This window comes from Oratosquilla oratoria, chromosome 37 (genome assembly GCF_046742065.1).
Source record: "Oratosquilla oratoria isolate Oo_2021 chromosome 37, ASM4674206v1, whole genome shotgun sequence".
NCBI classification, from domain to species: domain Eukaryota; kingdom Metazoa; phylum Arthropoda; class Malacostraca; order Stomatopoda; family Squillidae; genus Oratosquilla; species Oratosquilla oratoria.
Genome location: NC_134813.1, coordinates 37,980,466 through 37,999,719, shown reverse-complemented (window position 1 = coordinate 37,999,719; position 19,254 = coordinate 37,980,466). Strand labels below are relative to the sequence as shown.

Genomic DNA, 19,254 nt, shown 5'->3' with positions numbered 1-19,254 from the left:
TGTAGTTCACTAGTTCACAAACACACACCTCTCATAGACCCTTCTTGCACAGGCAATCTACTTCCCTTCTTCATCTACAGGAGACTGGTGCTCAGCTAAGGGTGAATTATGAGAAAGTTGGTCAATTCGTCAATCAATCAATCAATCGATTATGGTCCTCCCTGAAGCCTAGTGTCGGTTACCTAATGGCTACAGGTCTTCTGCAAGAGAGATCAAGGGGAACGGATTGATTGATCACTCAATCTGTTGTCCCAGGTCTCTTGTAGGAGACTCAGAGCTCCAAGGTAATTGGCAATGGTTACTGGACAGCCCCATAGATCATGCATGGAAGAAATATTATGTTGCTGTCTAAGATTAGTTAGCGTGTGATTGTGTAAAATGAGTTGCTCAATGTTCTCTGTGTGATGGTTACATCTTAGGCAGCTTGATTTCTTTGCTGCATGGCCTAAGAGCCCACCCTGTGTGGCCAAGACTTGGGGCCCACTAATCTCCTACAAAAGAGAACCTAAGCAATGATTATTGTTGCTTCAAATTCCACTAACTGGAATCCCCCTGCTAGCCAGGGCTAACACTGGCTGGAGCCAGAGCTCAGGCTAAGACTGCCAACTAGCCAACCACCAGGCAATCCCAAATAGCCCCAGTCAGTGTGATCTGGCTGAGGTTGAGGCTAGGGGGCCTACCAGCCAAGTTCCAGCCCTAATTCAGTCAGTCAGCCAACCAGTAGGGTCACTGGCTGGCTGCAACAGCACAAACAAGTTCAGCCTCAGACTTTGGGTATCTGTGAACTGACTCTCCCATCCCCTTTATAAGATGGATAGTGTCTTTGGTACATACATACATGTACCAAAGGCTTTTTTCCCCCATATAAGGGAGGTAGCCAAAAAACAAAGGCATAAAAACCACTCCCACCCATTCCATCCCTATCACAGTCCACTCCCCTCCACCCTCTTATCTTGGCACCTCCTGGATGATGGGTCATCCCTGTATCTTGTCCACTGCCCTGGGTCAGAGGCAGTGTTGCAAGACCCAGCACATCCACAGCAAGGCCGCTTCATTAAATTGGCCCTCATGCAGAATAGGAGAAGACAGGGAGAAATCCCTTCAGCCTGCATCAAATTTTCCTCACACATACTCCCTCACCACCTCATGCATCACATCATCCATATACAACCATTCTCCATTCAGCCTTGTCTTCTGTCCTCTCCTGTCCTTATTGAACATATAATTCTTACCTGATCGCAATGTCCTGTCTGGCACAAAGGGCACGACGGCTAGGGCCTACACACTGTAGCAAATGCTTCTGTCTCTCTTGATGAGCTTGCTGAACTCTAGGTACTTCTCCTCCACTTGCAAGGACACAAGGAACCTCAAATTCCCCAACTGTAAGAAATGAATAGTATTTCATAACCACAAAATCAATCCCTTCTTGCAGGACTAAGACCACATTCACTCAAGATCTCCATAGTTCACCTGAATAGAGTTGTGTGATGATTCAGTTTAACCACTTCAGTATGACTCAAATTGTCGCATGCAGCATGGGCTGCCATATGTACAATTCATCACACTACTCACATTACAAAATGTAAAGTCATCACTGCATTACTCATTCTCTTTAACTCTGAGTAATAATAAACATGGATGGAATAGAATGGGAGTGGGATGGGTGGGAGTGGTTTTTGTGCCTTTGTTTTTTGGCTACCTCCCTTATAAGGGGGAAAAAGCCTTTGGTATATGTATGTACATACATATATTTACCAAGGCCTTTTCCCCCTTACAAGGGAGGTAGCCAAAAAGGAAAAGGCATAAAATCACTCCCACCCATTCCATCCCTGAATACACTCCACACCCCTCCACCCTGCCACCAAGTATTCCCACTTGGATCGTATGAGGCAAGAAGAAAGGGACGGGGATTGGGACTAGGCATCCTTCTCCTTGTAGCCCCACAGGGGACATTCCTAAAAGAAAAAGTATATGTATGTATGTAATAATAAACACAGAAAACATGATCAAACCAGTTCAAAGAACCTGGGGGTAACTCATGTACAACTACAAAAAAATATATATAATCAAGATGCCGATAACAAATTAGTAGTACATACATACATATACCAAAGGCTTTTTCCCCCTTACAATGGAGGTAGCCAAAAAAACAAAGGCATCCTTCCTTGTAAGGGGAAAAAAAGCCTTTGGTATATGTATGTACTACTAATTTGTTGTCAGTATCTTGATTATATATTTTTTCGAGTCGTACATGAGTTACCCCCAGATTCTGTGAACTGGTTTGATCAAGTTTTCTGTATTCATTATTACATACATATACCAAAGGCTTTTTCCCCCTTATAAGGGAGGTAGCCCCATGTAAGGGGGGAAAAGCCTTCGGTATATGTATGTATGTAAGATGCTGACACCAGCATCCTTATGTATCTACTCATGCCTCATAACATCTACATTGGTGTCACCCTACTGAAATGGTTAATGTCATGCACTTCCCCTTTATGAGGAGGCTGGCTTCCTTATGGGGTGCTTTATGAAGCATGGGATTTAATGTAGTATGCCCTTAATATCAACTCACTTGCCAAGGAAGGATTCAAACTGCCACGAGTAGCAACATTCTCACCTGGTTGGCCAGCGAACATCCCAATCATAAAAACCTTGCCCTGTTGCCTAAGTCGAAAGCAATGCAGCTTGTGATGAGATGAAATGGGGGGGAACTTCAGCCATACACAACTCAGTGTCAACATGCACAATGTTCCACATGCTGTAGTGTGTTTTAGTGTGTGACACTGACTCGTACATGTATATAGTTACCCCGCATTTCATTTTGCCATAAGCCACCACTGTATATAAATGCTAAAATAAAAAAGTCATTCCTTAATCAATGTTAATTATCCATCCAATTTTTTTTTATTATATTTTCTACTTCTGAAACAATAATAAAATGTCCAGTACATCCTGAAAACATGAAGAAACTGATGTCAACATCAACATGGCTAGAAGTTGCAGTGACAGTCTAGATTGTACCACATACTGGGTCTCCAAGGGTTGGTATGATATTCTGAAGTCACTAGGGATGTATTCACTTCTTGGAACATAAGGAGATTTTTTTTTTTTTCAAAACTGTGGAGTAAATTAGCTTTCCACAGTTGATTTGGTTTAACGTCACAAACTCCCCCCTTTCGGGAAGCTAGGAAGTGGACTTTGTAGTATGGAATTTAATCAACCATACCCTTGGTTCAACTCGCCCCGAGCAGGGGTTCAAATCGCCATCATCTAGACCTTCGCCGCAAATAACGACGCCCTAACCCACTCAACCAGCGAGAATCCTAAGAGATTTCCGCACTTAACAGTAATAAAATTTTGACTGGATATATCCGCATTCAGCAATGAAAGGGCTAAAGAATTATAATGTTTTACTGAAATTCTGTGACAAACCTGTAGTGTCTGTGTCTTTGTCTTGCCCCTTGGAGATCTTACAGGCTTGGTTAATGCGCTGAGTCACTTCTGGACGGCAGTACTTTGTAGACACTCCAATGCGCAGGAAAAGGGAGTGAGGCTTAAATCTCTTCAGTGCAGCTCCAGCCATCACTACATCTTGGGTCTGTGGTCTTGAGTCACCAATCAGGGATGCCCAGTTGATGTCAAGGGCATCAGCTACACCTATGTTAAAGGCATAATACATGAAAATATCAAAATTTTTATACATACAAACATATACCAGAGGCTTTTTTCCCCTTATAAGGGAGGTAGCCAAAAAACAGGCATAACCACTCCCACCCATTCCATCCCTATCACACTCCACTCCCCTCCACCCTCTCCCCTTGCTCTTATCTTGGCACCTCCTGGATGATGGGTCATCCTCCTGGATGACAGGTCATCCCTGCATCTTATCCACTGCCCTGGGTCAGAAGCAGTGCTGCAAGACACAGCATATCCACAGCAAGGCCACTTCATTAAATCAGCAACCTCCCTCTCCATCCCCTCGTGCAGAAAAGGAGAAGACAGGGAAAAATCCCTTCAGGCTGTATCAATTTATTTCTCATACATACTCCCTCACCCCCCATCCATTCCACCTCATGCATCACATCCATATACAACCATTCTCCATTCACCCCTGTCTTCTGTCCTCTCCCATCTTTCCTCAACAAACATTCCCCTCTTCCCCAAAGCCCCTTTCACCCCATCCATCCATCTCATCCTAGGTCGCCCCCTCATGTTCACTCCCTCCACATCTGCCTTCCATACCTCTTTTACTAGTCTTTCTTCACTCATTCTTTCCATGTGTCCAAACCATCCTAATACTCTTTCATCAACCCTATCTCCCAACTCCCTTACCACCCCGTTCTCCTCCTCACCTCATTTCTCACTCTATCCAGCCTAGTAACCCCTATCATACTTCTCAGACACCTCATCTCAAACACATTCAAACTCCTTCTCTCTTCCTCTCTTATGTTCCATGTTTCTGTCCCATACAGTGCTGTTGGTACAATCACTCCTTCATACAATCTCTTCTTAGCATCCATTCCCAAATGTCTATTTCTCATTACACTTTTTAATCCCCCAAGGCATTTACTTGCTTCTCTCAATCTACATTCTACCTCCACATCTACTCCTCCCTTTCCCGCCACAATCGCACTCAAGTATCTAAAACTATCCACTTCCTTCAGTTGCTCTCCCTTAATGCTCACTTTCAGTCTGCCGCCACTTTTTCCGTTTACATCTCATCACCTTACTTTTACCCACATTTATCTTCAACTTTCACATACTTTCCCAAACTCTCACTAGCTTCCTCAATCCCTCCTCTGATCCTGCAGTGTCATTCGCAAACAACAGCTGGCTTATCATCCACTTTTCTCCATTTTCTTTAACCATCTCCAATCCCTGACCCACCACCCTTGCATTTACCTCTCGCACCATCCCATCCATGTACACATTGAACAGCCAGGGCGACAAAACACATCTCTGATGAAGTCCCACCTTTACCTCGAATCACTCACTCTCTCCATTTCTAATCCTGGCACATGCTCTACTACTCTCGTCAATACTCTTGACAGCTCCTGGAAGTTTCCTCCTATCCGGTATATTTACAAAACCTCCCACATTGCCTTCCTGTCCACCCTATCATAAGCCTTTTCCAGATCTATAAAAGCCCAAATACATCCTTACCTTTTCCTTTAGCTTTCTCACATATCTGTCTTACCAAAAAAATCTGATCTACGCAACCTCTACCTGTCCTAAATCCACACTGTTCCTCGCCAATTACTCCCTCTGTTCCTCTCCTATTCCTCTCAATCAAGACCCTCCCATAAGCCTTCCCAACTACACTTAACAAGCTAATTCCTCTGAAACTACTACACTCACACTTGTCCCCTTTTCCCTTGTAAAGTGGAACTATACAGGCACTCCTCCAGCCCTCCGGCACTCTACCCTCTCTCCAGCAAACATTAAATAACCTCACCAGCCAGTCCACCATCACTGTACCTCCTTTTTTTTAGACATTCTTCAAGGCATCCATCCAGACCAGGTGCCTTACTTGCTCTCATCATCTTAATGACTGCCTTCACTTCATCCTTCCTTATTTCTCCTCCCTTTTCCTCACTCATTAGTCATTTTCTTAGCACTTCCCACTGCAACTATCTTTCCCTTCCTATCCTCCTCCACACTTAGCAACTCCCTAAAATACTCTGCCCATCTTCCCCTTACTGCCTTCTCTTCCATTATCATCTCTCCATCTGCACCTTTTACCTTTTCTTCTCTACTTGATTCGCCTTCTCTTCCTCTCTTAATTTCTTTCCAAAACATCTTTTTATTACTTTCAAAATTTTCTGTCATACTCTTACCCCACTTCACATCTGCTCTCCTTTTTGCCTCTTTTACCTTGTGTTTTACTTCTCTTTTCTTTGTACCTCTAATATTACTACCTCATCCTATTTTGTAACCAATCTGTGAAAGCTCGCTTCTTCTTTTCTACAACCTTCTTTGTTTCCTCATCCCACCATTCATTACCTTTCCTTCTATTTCCTCCAGTCCTTCTTGTTCCACACACCATCTTTGCACACTCTGTGACTCCCTCCTTGAACCATCCCCATTCCTCCTCCACTCCTAGCTCTACTCTCTCCTTCACTCCCTCCCACTCCTTTCTCAGCTTCTTCTTGTACTCCTTCTCCTTTTCCTTTTCATTTAAAGAGTTCACTCTAAGCACCTCCCTACCTTTTGTCCTTTTCCTCTTTCTCCATCTATCCTCCACTCTCAACTTACCTTCCACCAAAAAATTATCTGATATTCCCCTTCTCTCTCTCCTTAGCACATGTACATCCTTAACTCTTCCTATTATACTCCTATCTACCACTACATAGTCCATTAATGCTCTATCTACCACCCTTCCATCCACCACCCTCTCCCATGTGTACTTATGCTTGACTTTCTTCTGAAACACTGTATTTGCTATCATCAACTCTCTAGACACATCTCCACCATCAACTCTCCACTACAATTCTTTCCTGGAACTCCACATTTCCCAACCACTCCATCAATTGGTTCATTTCCTACCCTAGCATTAAGGTCTCCCAATACTACTACATTGACATTCTTCCCTAATCCCTCTATGCATTCATTTAAATCTATCCAAAAAGCCTCCCTTTCTTCTACACTCTTCTCACTACCAGGCCCATATGCACTTACAAAAACCCACATCTCCTTTCCCAGTTTCACCTTCATCCACATTATCCTTGAGGAAACCTCCTTCCACTCCACTACACATTTACCTATCTCTTCACTTACTAGTATAGCCACCCCTTCCCTCCCTCACCCTCTCTTCACTCCTGATAACATCCCATTTACACTCCCAAACTCACACTCGCCCTTCCCTAATAACTTAGTTTCACTCAAAGCCAACACATCCATCTTTTTCTCACAAGCATAATACCTATCACTTCCCTTTTACTCTCATCTTACCACATCCATGCACATTAAAAGACCCAAACCTTAGGGTGATGTTTGGAAAACTCCTAGACCCTCTTATGCCTTTACTTTTTTTAGGAATGTCCCCTGTGGGGTTACAGGGAGAAGGATGCCTGGTCCCAATCCCCATCCCGTTTTTCTCGCCTCTTACAATCCAAGTGGATACTTGGTGGTAGTATTCTTTTCCCCCCACCACAGGGTAAGAAGGCCTCTTCCCTCTTATAAGGGAGAGAGGCACCCAAGACATGCATCCACCCTTCACCCATCCCACACCCATTAGTTGTCCCTTTTATCTTTGCTCTTTGTGGATGAAGGGCCAGCCCTGTCTCCAGCCCATTGCCTGGATGAGAGGCACTGCAGTAAGACAGAGTACCTTCAAAACAAAGAGATGCTGTATATATCTATTTACATACATATACCAAGGCTTTTTCCCCTTACAAGGTAGGTAGCCAAAAAGGAAAAGGCATAAAATCATTCCCACCCATTCCATCCCTGAATACACTCCACACCCCTCCACCCTCCCTCTTATCTTAGCACCTCCTGTGGTGGTGGAAAAGAATACTGCCACCAAGTATTTCCACTTGGATCATAAGAGGCAAGAAAAAAGGGACTGGGATTGGGACCAGGCATCCTTCTCCCTGTAGCCCCACAGGGGACATTCCTAAAAAAGTAAAGTTCTATTTACATACCTAAAACTAACCTTGTAGAACTTTATATCTAATTAATACCTAGATGGTCATTTCTATTACAAAATCTTCATTACAATGACCTGAGAAGTAACATAGACAAACTAAGAGCAACACAGCATGCAGTATAATGAACAAAAGGCAAGTATGTGAATACAATACAGATGAAAACTTTTGTCAGGGTGGGACAGGGTTTCCTCTCCAATATGCCTGATGAGCATCAATGGGCAGAAGACCCAACTCTTCTACAAGGAAGACAAGGGGTAATGGATTGATTGATTGATTGATCATTGCAGGGTGAAATTCTGGTTAAAGGAGGTCTTGACTTTCATGATCCACTTCCCAGATGAAAAAGAAAAGAAAAAACAAAACAAAAACAAAATCTAGCATTAGCCAAAACACAATGAATAAAGAAATCCACTATGTAGCATAGTTGAATGGGAAAGAGAGAGATCATGTGAATATCAAGAAACCAGAATATTGAGAAAGAGATCATGTGCACATTAAGAAGCCAGGATATTTTGTAAAATTCAATACAGACAAAATGGGAAGAACTGAAATTTCAAACCCTAGATGAGGGTACAATTCTGATAATCCAGATTGAACATTTTGACTGAGTGAGAAAGAAACAAAAGCCCTTTGGTATGCATGTATGTCTCTATCTATATATGTACATATGTCCCATTACTATGGATGATGCTGTGATGCATGGAAGGGAGTGGGTTGGGGGAGGGGGGATATGTGAATGATATTTTGACGCAGCTCAAAGGGACTTCTCCTCGTCTTCACTTTTTCTGTATGAGGGGATGGGGTTGCCAATTAAATGAAGTGGCCTTGTGTGAATGTGCTATGTCATGCTGCATTGCCTCTGGTCTGGGGCAGTGGGCAAGATGCAGGGATGAGCCAAAAAAAAGAGGGAGAGAAGGGGTGAGTGGGAGTGGCGTATGTGGGGATGGAATGGGTGGGAGTAGATTTTATGCCTTTGCTTTTGGTTACCTCCCTTATAAGGGGGAAAAAGCCATTGGTATATGTATATGTATGTATGTGTATATATATATATATATATATATATATATATATATATATACACATATATATATATATGACTATATTATATATATATATATATATATATATATATATATATATATATATATATACACATATATATATATAATGTATGTACATGAACAATTTCTTAAGATCCTCCTGCAGAATCTCGGTGTCTTCTCTGGACCTAATTAGGCGTCCTATTTTAATATTGTCTAATATATTTTTCATCATCAGGTCTAGTACCACTCCAATATACAAATAGTTTATCTGTAATATGTGATGTAAATTTCCACTGGGAAAGGTATGCACACATACATATTAACCACTGTAGCACTATTCTTTTGAAAAAGCTTGTAATGAAACTAGTCAAGAATAAAAATCAGATTAAGACTCGTCTTTCCTCTTCCCACCTATTTTGGTATGTATGGTATTTGTATGTACAATAAAGACAACAGACACTAAACACATCATAAAATGCCCCACAATAACAATACATAGACAACATAGTAATTCTTCCTTGAGTGACTTAAGGGCCTTAACCAGTTACCTGGGAACAGTGGGTTTCTTACATAAGACCTGGGAAAACAGATTTATTGACTGATATGTATACACGTAAGAGGAAACAGTAACTCACTGAATCTTGGCTGCTTCTCTTCCTCTAAATCATCATCACTTATGGCTTCCAGTGGCATCTCCTCATCTTCCTCTAGCACTTCTGTTAATAAATTAGCAATTAATAGTATATAGTACAAAATATCCATCATCAGTTTAGAAATCTAAACAATCTAATTACTTATTACAACACATATCATCTAATACATTGCATGTAAACTAAAGTCTATGCAATAACTAGGAGAGGTCATGGGAACTGGTGCCAGCATGCAAATGAAATAATGTGTTCCCTGGAGTATGTTCCCGATGATGATGATATGGTTTAATGTCACATACTCCCCCCTATCGGTAGGCTAGGACGGTGCCCCTTACAGAGGACTTTGTAGCATAGAACTTAATGAACCATGCCCTTGGTTCAACTTCGCCGGTGGCAGGGTTCGAACCGCCATCCCCTCGACCTTTGCCACAAGTAACGATGCCCTAACCCGCTCAGCTAGCAAGCTTCACTATGATGATGACAGCTAGAAAATTACTATTATGTGTTCCTGTACAAATGTAAAAAATACCAAGAAATATCCTAGAAAATTTCTATCTCCTAAGGTTTTCCCCCCTTTATAAGGGGTAGTCAAGTCAAAGGTACACAACCATTCCAGTCCCATCCACCACCCTTTCCTCCCTCTCATCTTAACTCCTCTTGGATGAAAGGTCATCCCTGTCTCCTGCCCACTGTCCAGGTTAGAAGCAATGCAGCAAGACGAAGCACATCCACAGCGAGGCCACTTTACTTAATTGGTGACCCCCCTCTCCATCCCCTCATGCAGAAAATTGAGAGGACAGGGAGAAATCCCTGTCTTCTCTATTTTCCACAAGAGGGGATGGAGGGGGTAGGTCACTGGTAAGTGAAGCAGCCTTGCTGTGGATGTACTATGTCTTGCTGCATTGCTTCTAACCTGGACAGTGGACAGGAAACATGGATGACCCCTCATCCAAGAGGAGCTAAGATGAGAGGGAAATAGGGGTTGTGGATGGGAAAAGAATAGGTTATTTGTAAAATAAAAAAAATACTTACCGTCAAATGATGGTCCTGTTTCTTTGGTTAAACTTCTTGGATCCTACAAATTAATACAAAAGCCATGAATCATCACATATTTAGACCTCATATCATACACAAAATAACTGATGTCAAATCACCTCCTCTTGGATACTGATACTTTAGTCTCAAAGCAAGTTTTGAAACTTATTCTTTTAAGAAAACTTGTTGAGAGAGAATTGATTTATATATCACCTGCCTAAACTGATATGGTACTCCTTTAAAGATGAATAAATTTCTTTTGCCAAATGGTACTCACATCAGTTATCTGAGCTATTTCCACCTGTCGAATTTCGGGCTCAGATGGTACTTGATATAGGATATCATCATCATCACCATCACTGAAGTCACTGAAAGTGTCATCTTTCTTCTCCAGGACGTCTTCTGGTTCAGCAATAGGTTCTGGCTTCTTTTCTTCCTCCGTTTTCTCAGGAGTATCAGGTACCTTGGTTTCTTTAACTTCCACAGCTGAAAGATGAGGAAAATTGTGCCTTCGTATCAAGAACATTTGTAACCAAAATTTACACAGACCGTTTCACCCTAATTACAGAAATGGCAGTCAAAGCATACATCTACTCTTAACACATCCCCAATCGATAAAAAAAATTACATTTGCTGTCCTTTCCAGATTAGGGTACTTGCATTAATCTTGCAAGATGGACAAGAGAGCTACCCATTTTCAAAATCCATCAATAGGGAGAGGATAGCAACAAATTGGAAGTGATTATTAAGGAAGAGAGATTGGAGGAAGTGGATAGCTTTAGATATTTGGGGGTGAATGTGGTGGGAAAAGGAGGAGTGGAGGTGGAGGTAGAATACAGATTGAGAGAAGCAAGTAAATGCCTTGGGGGATTAAAGAGTGTAATGAGAAACACATTTGGGAATGGATGCTACGAGGAGATTGTATAATGGGGTGGTTGAGCCGACAGCACTATATTGGGGCAGAAACATGGAATGTAAGAGTTTAAGTGTGTTTGAGATGAAATGCCTAAGAAGTATGGTAGGGGTCACTAGGCTGGACTGTGTGATAAATGAGGAGGTGAAGAGGAGAGTGGGGTTGGAAAGTGAGTTGGGAGATAGGGTTGATGAAAGAGTATTGGGATGGTTTGGACACATGGAAAGAACGAATGAAGAAAGATTAGTAAAAGAGGTGTGGAAGGCAGAGGTGGAGGGAGTGAACAGGAGGGGGCAACCAAGGATGAGATGGATGGATGGGGTGAAAGGGGCTTTGGGGAAGAGGGGAATGTCTTTTGAGGAAGAAAGTTAGACAGAAGATAGGGGTGAGTGAAGAATGGTTATATATGGATGATGCTGTGATGCATGGAAAGGAATGGGTGGGGGATGGGGCTGAAGGAGTATGTGTAAATGATATTTTTGATGCAGCCTGAAGGGATTTCTCCCCATCTTTTCTTTTTCTGCATAACAGAATGAAGAGCAGGGGTCACTGATTAAATGATGCAGCCTTGCTGTGGATGTGCTGTGTCTTGCTACATTACTTCTGACCCAGGGTAGTGAGTGAGATGCAGGGATGACCCGTGTTATTATCTCATTCAATGTTCAGCATGTCTGTTATCATCTTCTTTGATGTTCAGAGTGTCTGTTATCATCTCCTTCAACGTTCAGCATGCACACATGCATACGCACACATATAGAGTGAGCGTGAATCTTGAAGCAACTCAAGATATCCCCTACTGTTCCAGATTTTCCTCCCAAGGGACATTGCCACTGTATCCAGACCTGAACAGTGACCAGAGCTGCCAAGTTTTCCAGCCAACACCTGAACTGAACAATGCCTTAGCCGATCTCAGGTCGGACACCCAAACATCTGCTTGAAACAGCTGCACCTCACACTTTCAGAGTACAATAGTCATGGTGCCTGTGATTCTCAATCCAATGCAACCAATCTTTCTTATATTTTTCCTAAATGTGAATATGGCAACAGCCTACTTATATAGTTGAAAATATATTTAATCTGACAATCCTCCAGATTACTCTGGAGGTTGCCTTGTATTTGTAGACCATAGAGTGGTCTAGAACATTAAAGTAAAGAACACTCCCAGACTTTAATTCACCAATGTAGAAGTAACCTACAACTCTACACCCATCATCCAGGAGGAACCAAGAAAAGACTTTGGCTACCTCCCTTGTAAGGTGGAGAAAGCCACTGGTATGTGTATAAGAGGGTAGTAGAAAATGGTTGGTTGGGATGACCAAGTGGTAGCAGCAGAGCCCTGAAAAGCCATGTGCACACTTGTTGCATTTCCACGTATCGTATCATCTTTGCATACCACCTAGTGATACAATACGGTGCAACAGGGTATTGTACCCACTTGTTGCACATCCATATACAACAGGCAGATACACAACAAGTGAGTACAATACCCTGTTGCACCGTATTGTATCACTAGGTGGTACGCAAAGATCATACAATAAATGGAAATGCAACAAGTGTGGACACGGCTTAAGAGGCTGGTAGAGAATAAGCAGAGAAGTGGGTAGAAAGCGGGGTAGATGGTAAGGGTTGCATTTTAATGAGTTGGGTGTTTGGTAAACAACAGTTCATAAGAGAGCACTTGTATAAGTTCACTCTCCCTTCCATGCACCACAGCATCATCCATACACAACCATTCTCAATTCACCCCTATTTTCTGTCTTCTCCCTCAACAGACATTCCCCTCTTTCCCAATGCCCCTTTTACCCCATCCATCCATCTCATCCTTGATTACCCCCTCATATTCACCTTCCACACTTCTTTTACTAATCTTTCTTCACTCATTCTTTCCATGTGTCCAAACCATCCCAATACTCTTTCATCAACACTATCTTCCAACTCTTTTTCCATCTCCTCTCTCTTCCTCACCTCCTCCTTTCTCACTCTATCCAGCCTAGTAACCTCTACCATACTTCTCAGGCATTTTATCTCAAACACATTTAAACTCTTCTTCTCTTATGTCCCATGTTTCTGCCCTATACAGCACTATTGCCACAAGCACTCTTCCCTACAATCTCCTCTTAACCACTTCACTGCAGGCCAAAATCTCGCGGGCAGCATTAGCTGCCAGACGTACGACATTGTGTCATAATATTCGCACCATAAAAAATAGTCACCGCTTATATCGATCGTTCTCTCATTTCACCTGTGAATTTTGATAACCATAGAAAATGTGATGAAGCCAGTTTAGGGAGTATGTCAGTTACACAGGGACAACTACAATAAATATAATCAAGACGCCGATATGGCAGCCTCGCGTATCCACTTGCTCCTCATGCCGCCTACGTAGGCGGCACCGTATGGAAGGGGTTAATATCCATTCCCAAATGTCTATTTCTCATTACACTTTTTAATCTCCCAAGGCATTTACTTCCTTCTCTTAATCTACATCCTAACACTGACTCAGCTCCTCCCTTTCCTGGCACATTTGCACCCAAATATCAACAACTATCCACTTCCTCCAGTCTCTCTCCCTTAATACTCACTTCCAATTTGCTGCCATCCTCTCCCCTTGTACATCTCATCATCTTACTTTTACCTACATTTATCTTCAACTTCCTTCTTTCACACACCTTCCCAAACTCTGTCACTAACTTCCTTAATCCCTCCTCTGATCCTGCTACAAGATCAGTGTTGTCAGCAAACAACAACTTGCTTATCTCCCAATTTTCCTTAACCATCTCCAATCCCCAGCCCATTACCATTGCATTTACCTCTCACACCATCCAATCCATGTATAAATTGAACAGCCATGGCGACATGACACATCCCTGGTGAAATCGCACCTTTACTTCAAACCATTCACTCTTTCCATTTCTAATTCTAACACAGGTTCTACTACTCTTGTACAAACTCTTGACTGCTCTTAACAGCTTTCCTCCTATCCCATATATCTGCAATACCTCCCACAATCCCTTCCTGTAATAAGCCTTTTCCAAATCTATAAAAGCCCAAAAAACATCCTTATCTTTTCTTAAAGCTATTTCACATATCTGCCTTACCACAAAAATCTGCTGCAACCCCTACCTTTCCTAAACCCACACTGTTTCTCTCCTAATCTCCACTTATGATACACACACACATATATATATATATATATATATATATATATATATATATATATATATATATATATATATATATATACATATATATATATATATATATATATATACATATATATATATATATACATATATCTATATATATATATATATATATATATATATTTCATCAACCATAATGCACTTTAATTCCAAGCCATCAACATCGGAAAAACCGTGGAGGCAACATGCAGAAATTGAAACATGGTATGCCCAAGGGCTCGAACCTACAGCCAGCACATGACCAGTGCTGTAGTGACTTAGACCAATGCACCATCAAGAGGTGCAATGGTCTAAGTCACTACAGCACTGGTCATGTGCTGGCCGTAGTTTCGAGTCTTCAGGCGTGCCACATTTCAATTTCTGCATGTTGCCTCCACGGTTCTTGCGATGTTGACGGCTTAGAATTAAAGTGCATTGTGGTAGATGAAAATGTATCTCTAGTCACTGGGACCTATTCAGTGTTGTACATATATACATATATATGTATATATATATATATATATATATATATATATATATATATATATATGTGTGTGTATGTATATATATATTTATATATATATATTTGTATATATATACTCACATATTTGTAATTACTGCAATGGGGAATGTATGTTTAACTATGATCCCTACTGAGAGGTAAAATACAAAAGTAGTTCTAGTTTGCTTACTTTCTGAAAGAAGGTCCTTGATGTCCAACTTGTTATTATGCACTGGTTCCTCCTCCTCTTTGGTGGTGCTCTTGACAACAGGAGGCTTGACCACTTCTTCTTCACCAGGGTGCCCTGCTCCTTCAGAAGCTGCCTTTTTAACCCATGCTCCTCTGCCAGGATCATATTCCCATAGTTCTCCTGAGCCTAAGAAAGATAGGGGGAAGTTCATGGCTGAGAGGAAACAAATTGCTTGATTGTTAAAGCAAAAAAATGATCAGCGAGTTCCTTTATTTTATTTTCTATCTATATACCAAAAGCCTTCTTCACCCTAAGGGAGGTAGCCTCCCAAGGCACACACCGACTCCTTTCCTTCCTACTCCCATGTGCCTTTTCTTTTTTACTATACAAAATACATACATACATACATATACCAAGGCTTTTTCCCCCTTCCAAGGGAGGTAGCCAAAAAGGGGAAGGCATAAAAACACTCCCACCCATTTCATCCCTAAATACACTCCACACCCCTCCCACCCTCCCTCTCATCTGAGCACCTCCTGGATGACGGGTCATCCCTGCACCCTGCCCACCGCCCTGGGTACTATACAAAATAACTGTGATAAACTTGCCAACATTACAGTGATATCTTTTCATCACCTAAAACATCACATTACTGACCCACTTCATATCACATGTTACTTTTATTCTGGCTACTGTCAGGGCGGGGGGATGGGGGTGAGGTAGTATGTGTGAGCAAAATTTGACGCAGCCCAAAGGGATTTCTCCCCATCTTCTCCTTTTATGCATGGGGGGACGGAGAGGGGGGGTCACCGATTTAATGAAGCGGCCTTGCTGTGGATGTGCTGTGTCTTGCGACACTGCTTCTGACCCAGGGCAGTGGACAAGGTGCAGGGATGACCTGTCATCCAGGAGGTGCTAAGATAAGAGGGGGGTGGAGTGTATTCAGGGATGGAATGGGTGGGAATGATTTTATGCCATTTCCTTTTTGGCTACCTCCCTTGTAAGGGGGAAAAAGCCTTGGTATATGTATGTACTGTCAGGGTACTTCATTCACCTCCAAGAAATTCACTTGGGATGAGGAGAGGACTAGCATCCTACTCTCTGTAGACCCAAAGGGGACATCCCTAAAAAAAGCAAAGGCATAAGAGGGTCTAGGAGTTTTCCACCCAGAACCCTTAGAATGTGGTACAGATGAGAGTAAAAGGGAAGAGATAGGCAGTATGTTTGTGAAAAGAAAGATGAATGTGTTGGCATTGAGTGAAACTAAGTTGAAAGGGAGGGGCGAGTTTGAGTTTGGCAGTGTAGTTGGGAGGGTCAGGAGTGAAAAGAGGATGAGGGAGAGAAGGGGTGGCTATACTAGTAAGTGATAAGATTGGTAAACGTGTAGTGGAGTGCAAGGATGTTTCAAGGTTAATGTGGATGAAAGTGAAACTGGGAAGGGAGATGTGGGTTTTTGTCAGTGCATATGGGTCTGGTGGTGAGAAAAGTGTGGAGGAAAGGGGGGCTTTTTGGATAGATTTAAATGAGCGCATAGAGTGTTTAGGTTGAAATGTCAATGTAGTGGTATTGGGAGATCTTAATGCTAGGTTAGGAAATGAATCAATGGGTGGAGTGGTAGGTAAGTGTGGAGTTCCAGGAAAAAATTGCAGAGTTGATTGTGGAAATGTACCTAGAAAGTTGATGATAACAAATACAGTGTTTAGGATGAAAGTCAAGCATAAGTACACATGGGAGAGAGTGGTAGATAGGGCTTTAATGAACTATAGTGGTAACCAGGAGAAGAGTAGGAAGGCTTATTGATGTGCATTTTCTAAGGGGGAGAAAGGGGGAATATCAGATCATTTTAGTGGAAGGTAAGTTGAGAGTGGAGGATCGACAAAGAAAGGAAAAGGACAGAAGGTAGGGAGAGGCTTAGAGTAAACTGCTTAAATGAGAAAGAAATGGAGGAGTACAAGAAGAAGCAGAGAGAGGAGTAGGAGGGAGTGAAGGATGGAGTAGAACTAGGAGTGAAGGAGGAATGGAGATGGTTCAATGAGGAAGTCATTAGGTGTGCAAAGTTGATGTGTGGAATGAGAAGGATGGGAGAAAATAGAAGGAAGGGTAGTGAGTGGTGGGATGATGAAGCAAAGAAGGTTGTTGAAAAGAAGTGAGCATTCAAAACTTGGTTACAAAATAGGATGAGAGAAGCATATGAGAGGTACAAAGAATAGAGAAGTCAAGCATAAGATAAAGGAGGCAAAGACAAGAGCAGATGTACAAGGGGAGAGGATGGGAGCAAATTGGAAATGAGTATTAACCCCTTCCATATGGTGCCGCATACGTAGGCGGCATGAGGAGCAAGTGGATACGCGAGGCTGCCATATCGGCGTCTTGATTATATTTATTGTAGTTGCCCCTGCGTAATGACATACTCTCTAAACTGTCTTCATCACATTTTCTATGGTTATCAAAATTCACGGGTGAAAGAGAGAACGATTGATATAAGCGGTGACTATATCTTATGATGCGAGTATTATTACGACACATCGTACGTCTGGCAGCTAATGCTGCCCGCAAGATTTTGGCCCGTACTGAAGAGGTTAACCCCTTCTATACGGTGCCGCACACGTAGGCGTCATGAGGAGCAAGTGGATTCGCGACGCTGCCATATCGGCGTCTTGATTATATTTATTGTAGTCGCCCCTGTGTTTTTACATTCTCTCTAATCTGCTCTTAATCCCATTCTCTGTGGTTTTCAAAATTCACGGGTGAAAGAGAGAACGATCGATATAAGCCGTGGCTATATTTTATGATGCGAGTATTATTACGACAAGTCGTACGGCTGGCATTGGCTGCTGCCCGCGAGATTTAAGTCCCGTAGTGAAGTGGTTAAGGGAAAGAGACTGGAGAAAGTGGACAGCTTTAGATACTTGGGGGCAAATGTGGCAGAAAAGGGAGGAGTGGAGGTGGAGAAAGAATGTAGATTGAGAGAAGTAAATGCCTTGGGGGATTAAAAAGTGTAATAAGAAACAAATATTTGGGAATGGATGCTAAGAGGAGACTGTATGAAGGGTTGATTGTACCAACGGCACTGTATGGGGCAGAAACATGGGACATAAGAGAGGAAGAGAGGAAGAGTTCAAATGTGTTTGAGATGAAATGTCTGAGAAGTATGGTAGGAGCTGGGTGGATAGAGTGAGAAATGAGGTGAGTATGATAGCAGGGTGGAAAAGGAATTAGGAGATAGGGATGATGAAAGAGTATTGGGATGGTTTAGACACGTGGAAAAAATGAGTGCAGAAAGATTGGTAAAAGAAGTGTGGAAGGCAGAGGTGGAGGGAGTGAACAGGAAGGGTGTATACGCCTCATATACAAGACGAGTAATATAACCCCAGTCATATAACCCACTTCCTCACTCACTGTCCACCACAAGCATCAAACGCCGACTCAGCATCACGAGGTCCAATGCAACACACATCTCGCTGACCCATCAATCTCTAGCAGCACGACCACCAGGCAACACACACACACACACACGAATGCACACTTATAAGTGCAGTCGACCACCAACTCACAGCATTGTTGAACAACCCAATAACAACGAGCTTTTCCCCCTTGGAAATATTATATAATAAATAAATGGGATGTAATTAATAATTAAGATAAGAACATTGGTTGTGGGAGACCAAATACTCCCACTGAAAACAGTGTAAATATAATTGCTGAGACCTGGAAATTTTGCATATCCAGCGTTTCCGCTGAATCACACTGAGACGCACCGGGCAGGACCGCCAGTTGGTGCGATAACAAGTATTGTGCAAAAAGGGTAGTGATATAGACAATTAACTGTGTAAAATAGAAAAGACATGTAGTTAATACCAGTGTATTGTGAAAGAAGACAATCCTTTGAATAAAGGAAAGGAACTTTGTACGAGTTTGGATTAACCATCCCGACTTCTGTAAAATGTATGCTTTCAACACCAGTTGAGGATACAATCTGGTGGCAGCTAGTGGCACCACACCCACGTCTCCAATGAAGAAAACCAATTGATTCGCCACACCTACCAGAAGAAAGAATATCGAGGACTCCTCACACGCGCCCCTCTAC

General features: G+C 42.2%; 1 protein-coding gene across 9 annotated transcripts in view; it reads right to left on the bottom strand.

The window, feature by feature from the left end:
• Positions 1-19,254, bottom strand: part of LOC143019663 (uncharacterized) — a 58,291-nt gene that overhangs the window by 1,035 nt on the left and 38,002 nt on the right. For all 9 annotated transcript variants that reach the window (XM_076175561.1, XM_076175565.1, XM_076175566.1 and 6 more), the window contains 6 exons: positions 15,168-15,353; positions 10,658-10,866; positions 10,378-10,420; positions 9,331-9,411; positions 3,433-3,657; positions 1,233-1,380 (listed from right to left, as the gene is read on the bottom strand). In XM_076175561.1, the coding sequence (XP_076031676.1) occupies positions 1,233-1,380; positions 3,433-3,657; positions 9,331-9,411; positions 10,378-10,420; positions 10,658-10,866; positions 15,168-15,353 (892 nt within the window). The remainder of the gene's footprint in view (positions 1-1,232; positions 1,381-3,432; positions 3,658-9,330; positions 9,412-10,377; positions 10,421-10,657; positions 10,867-15,167; positions 15,354-19,254) is intronic.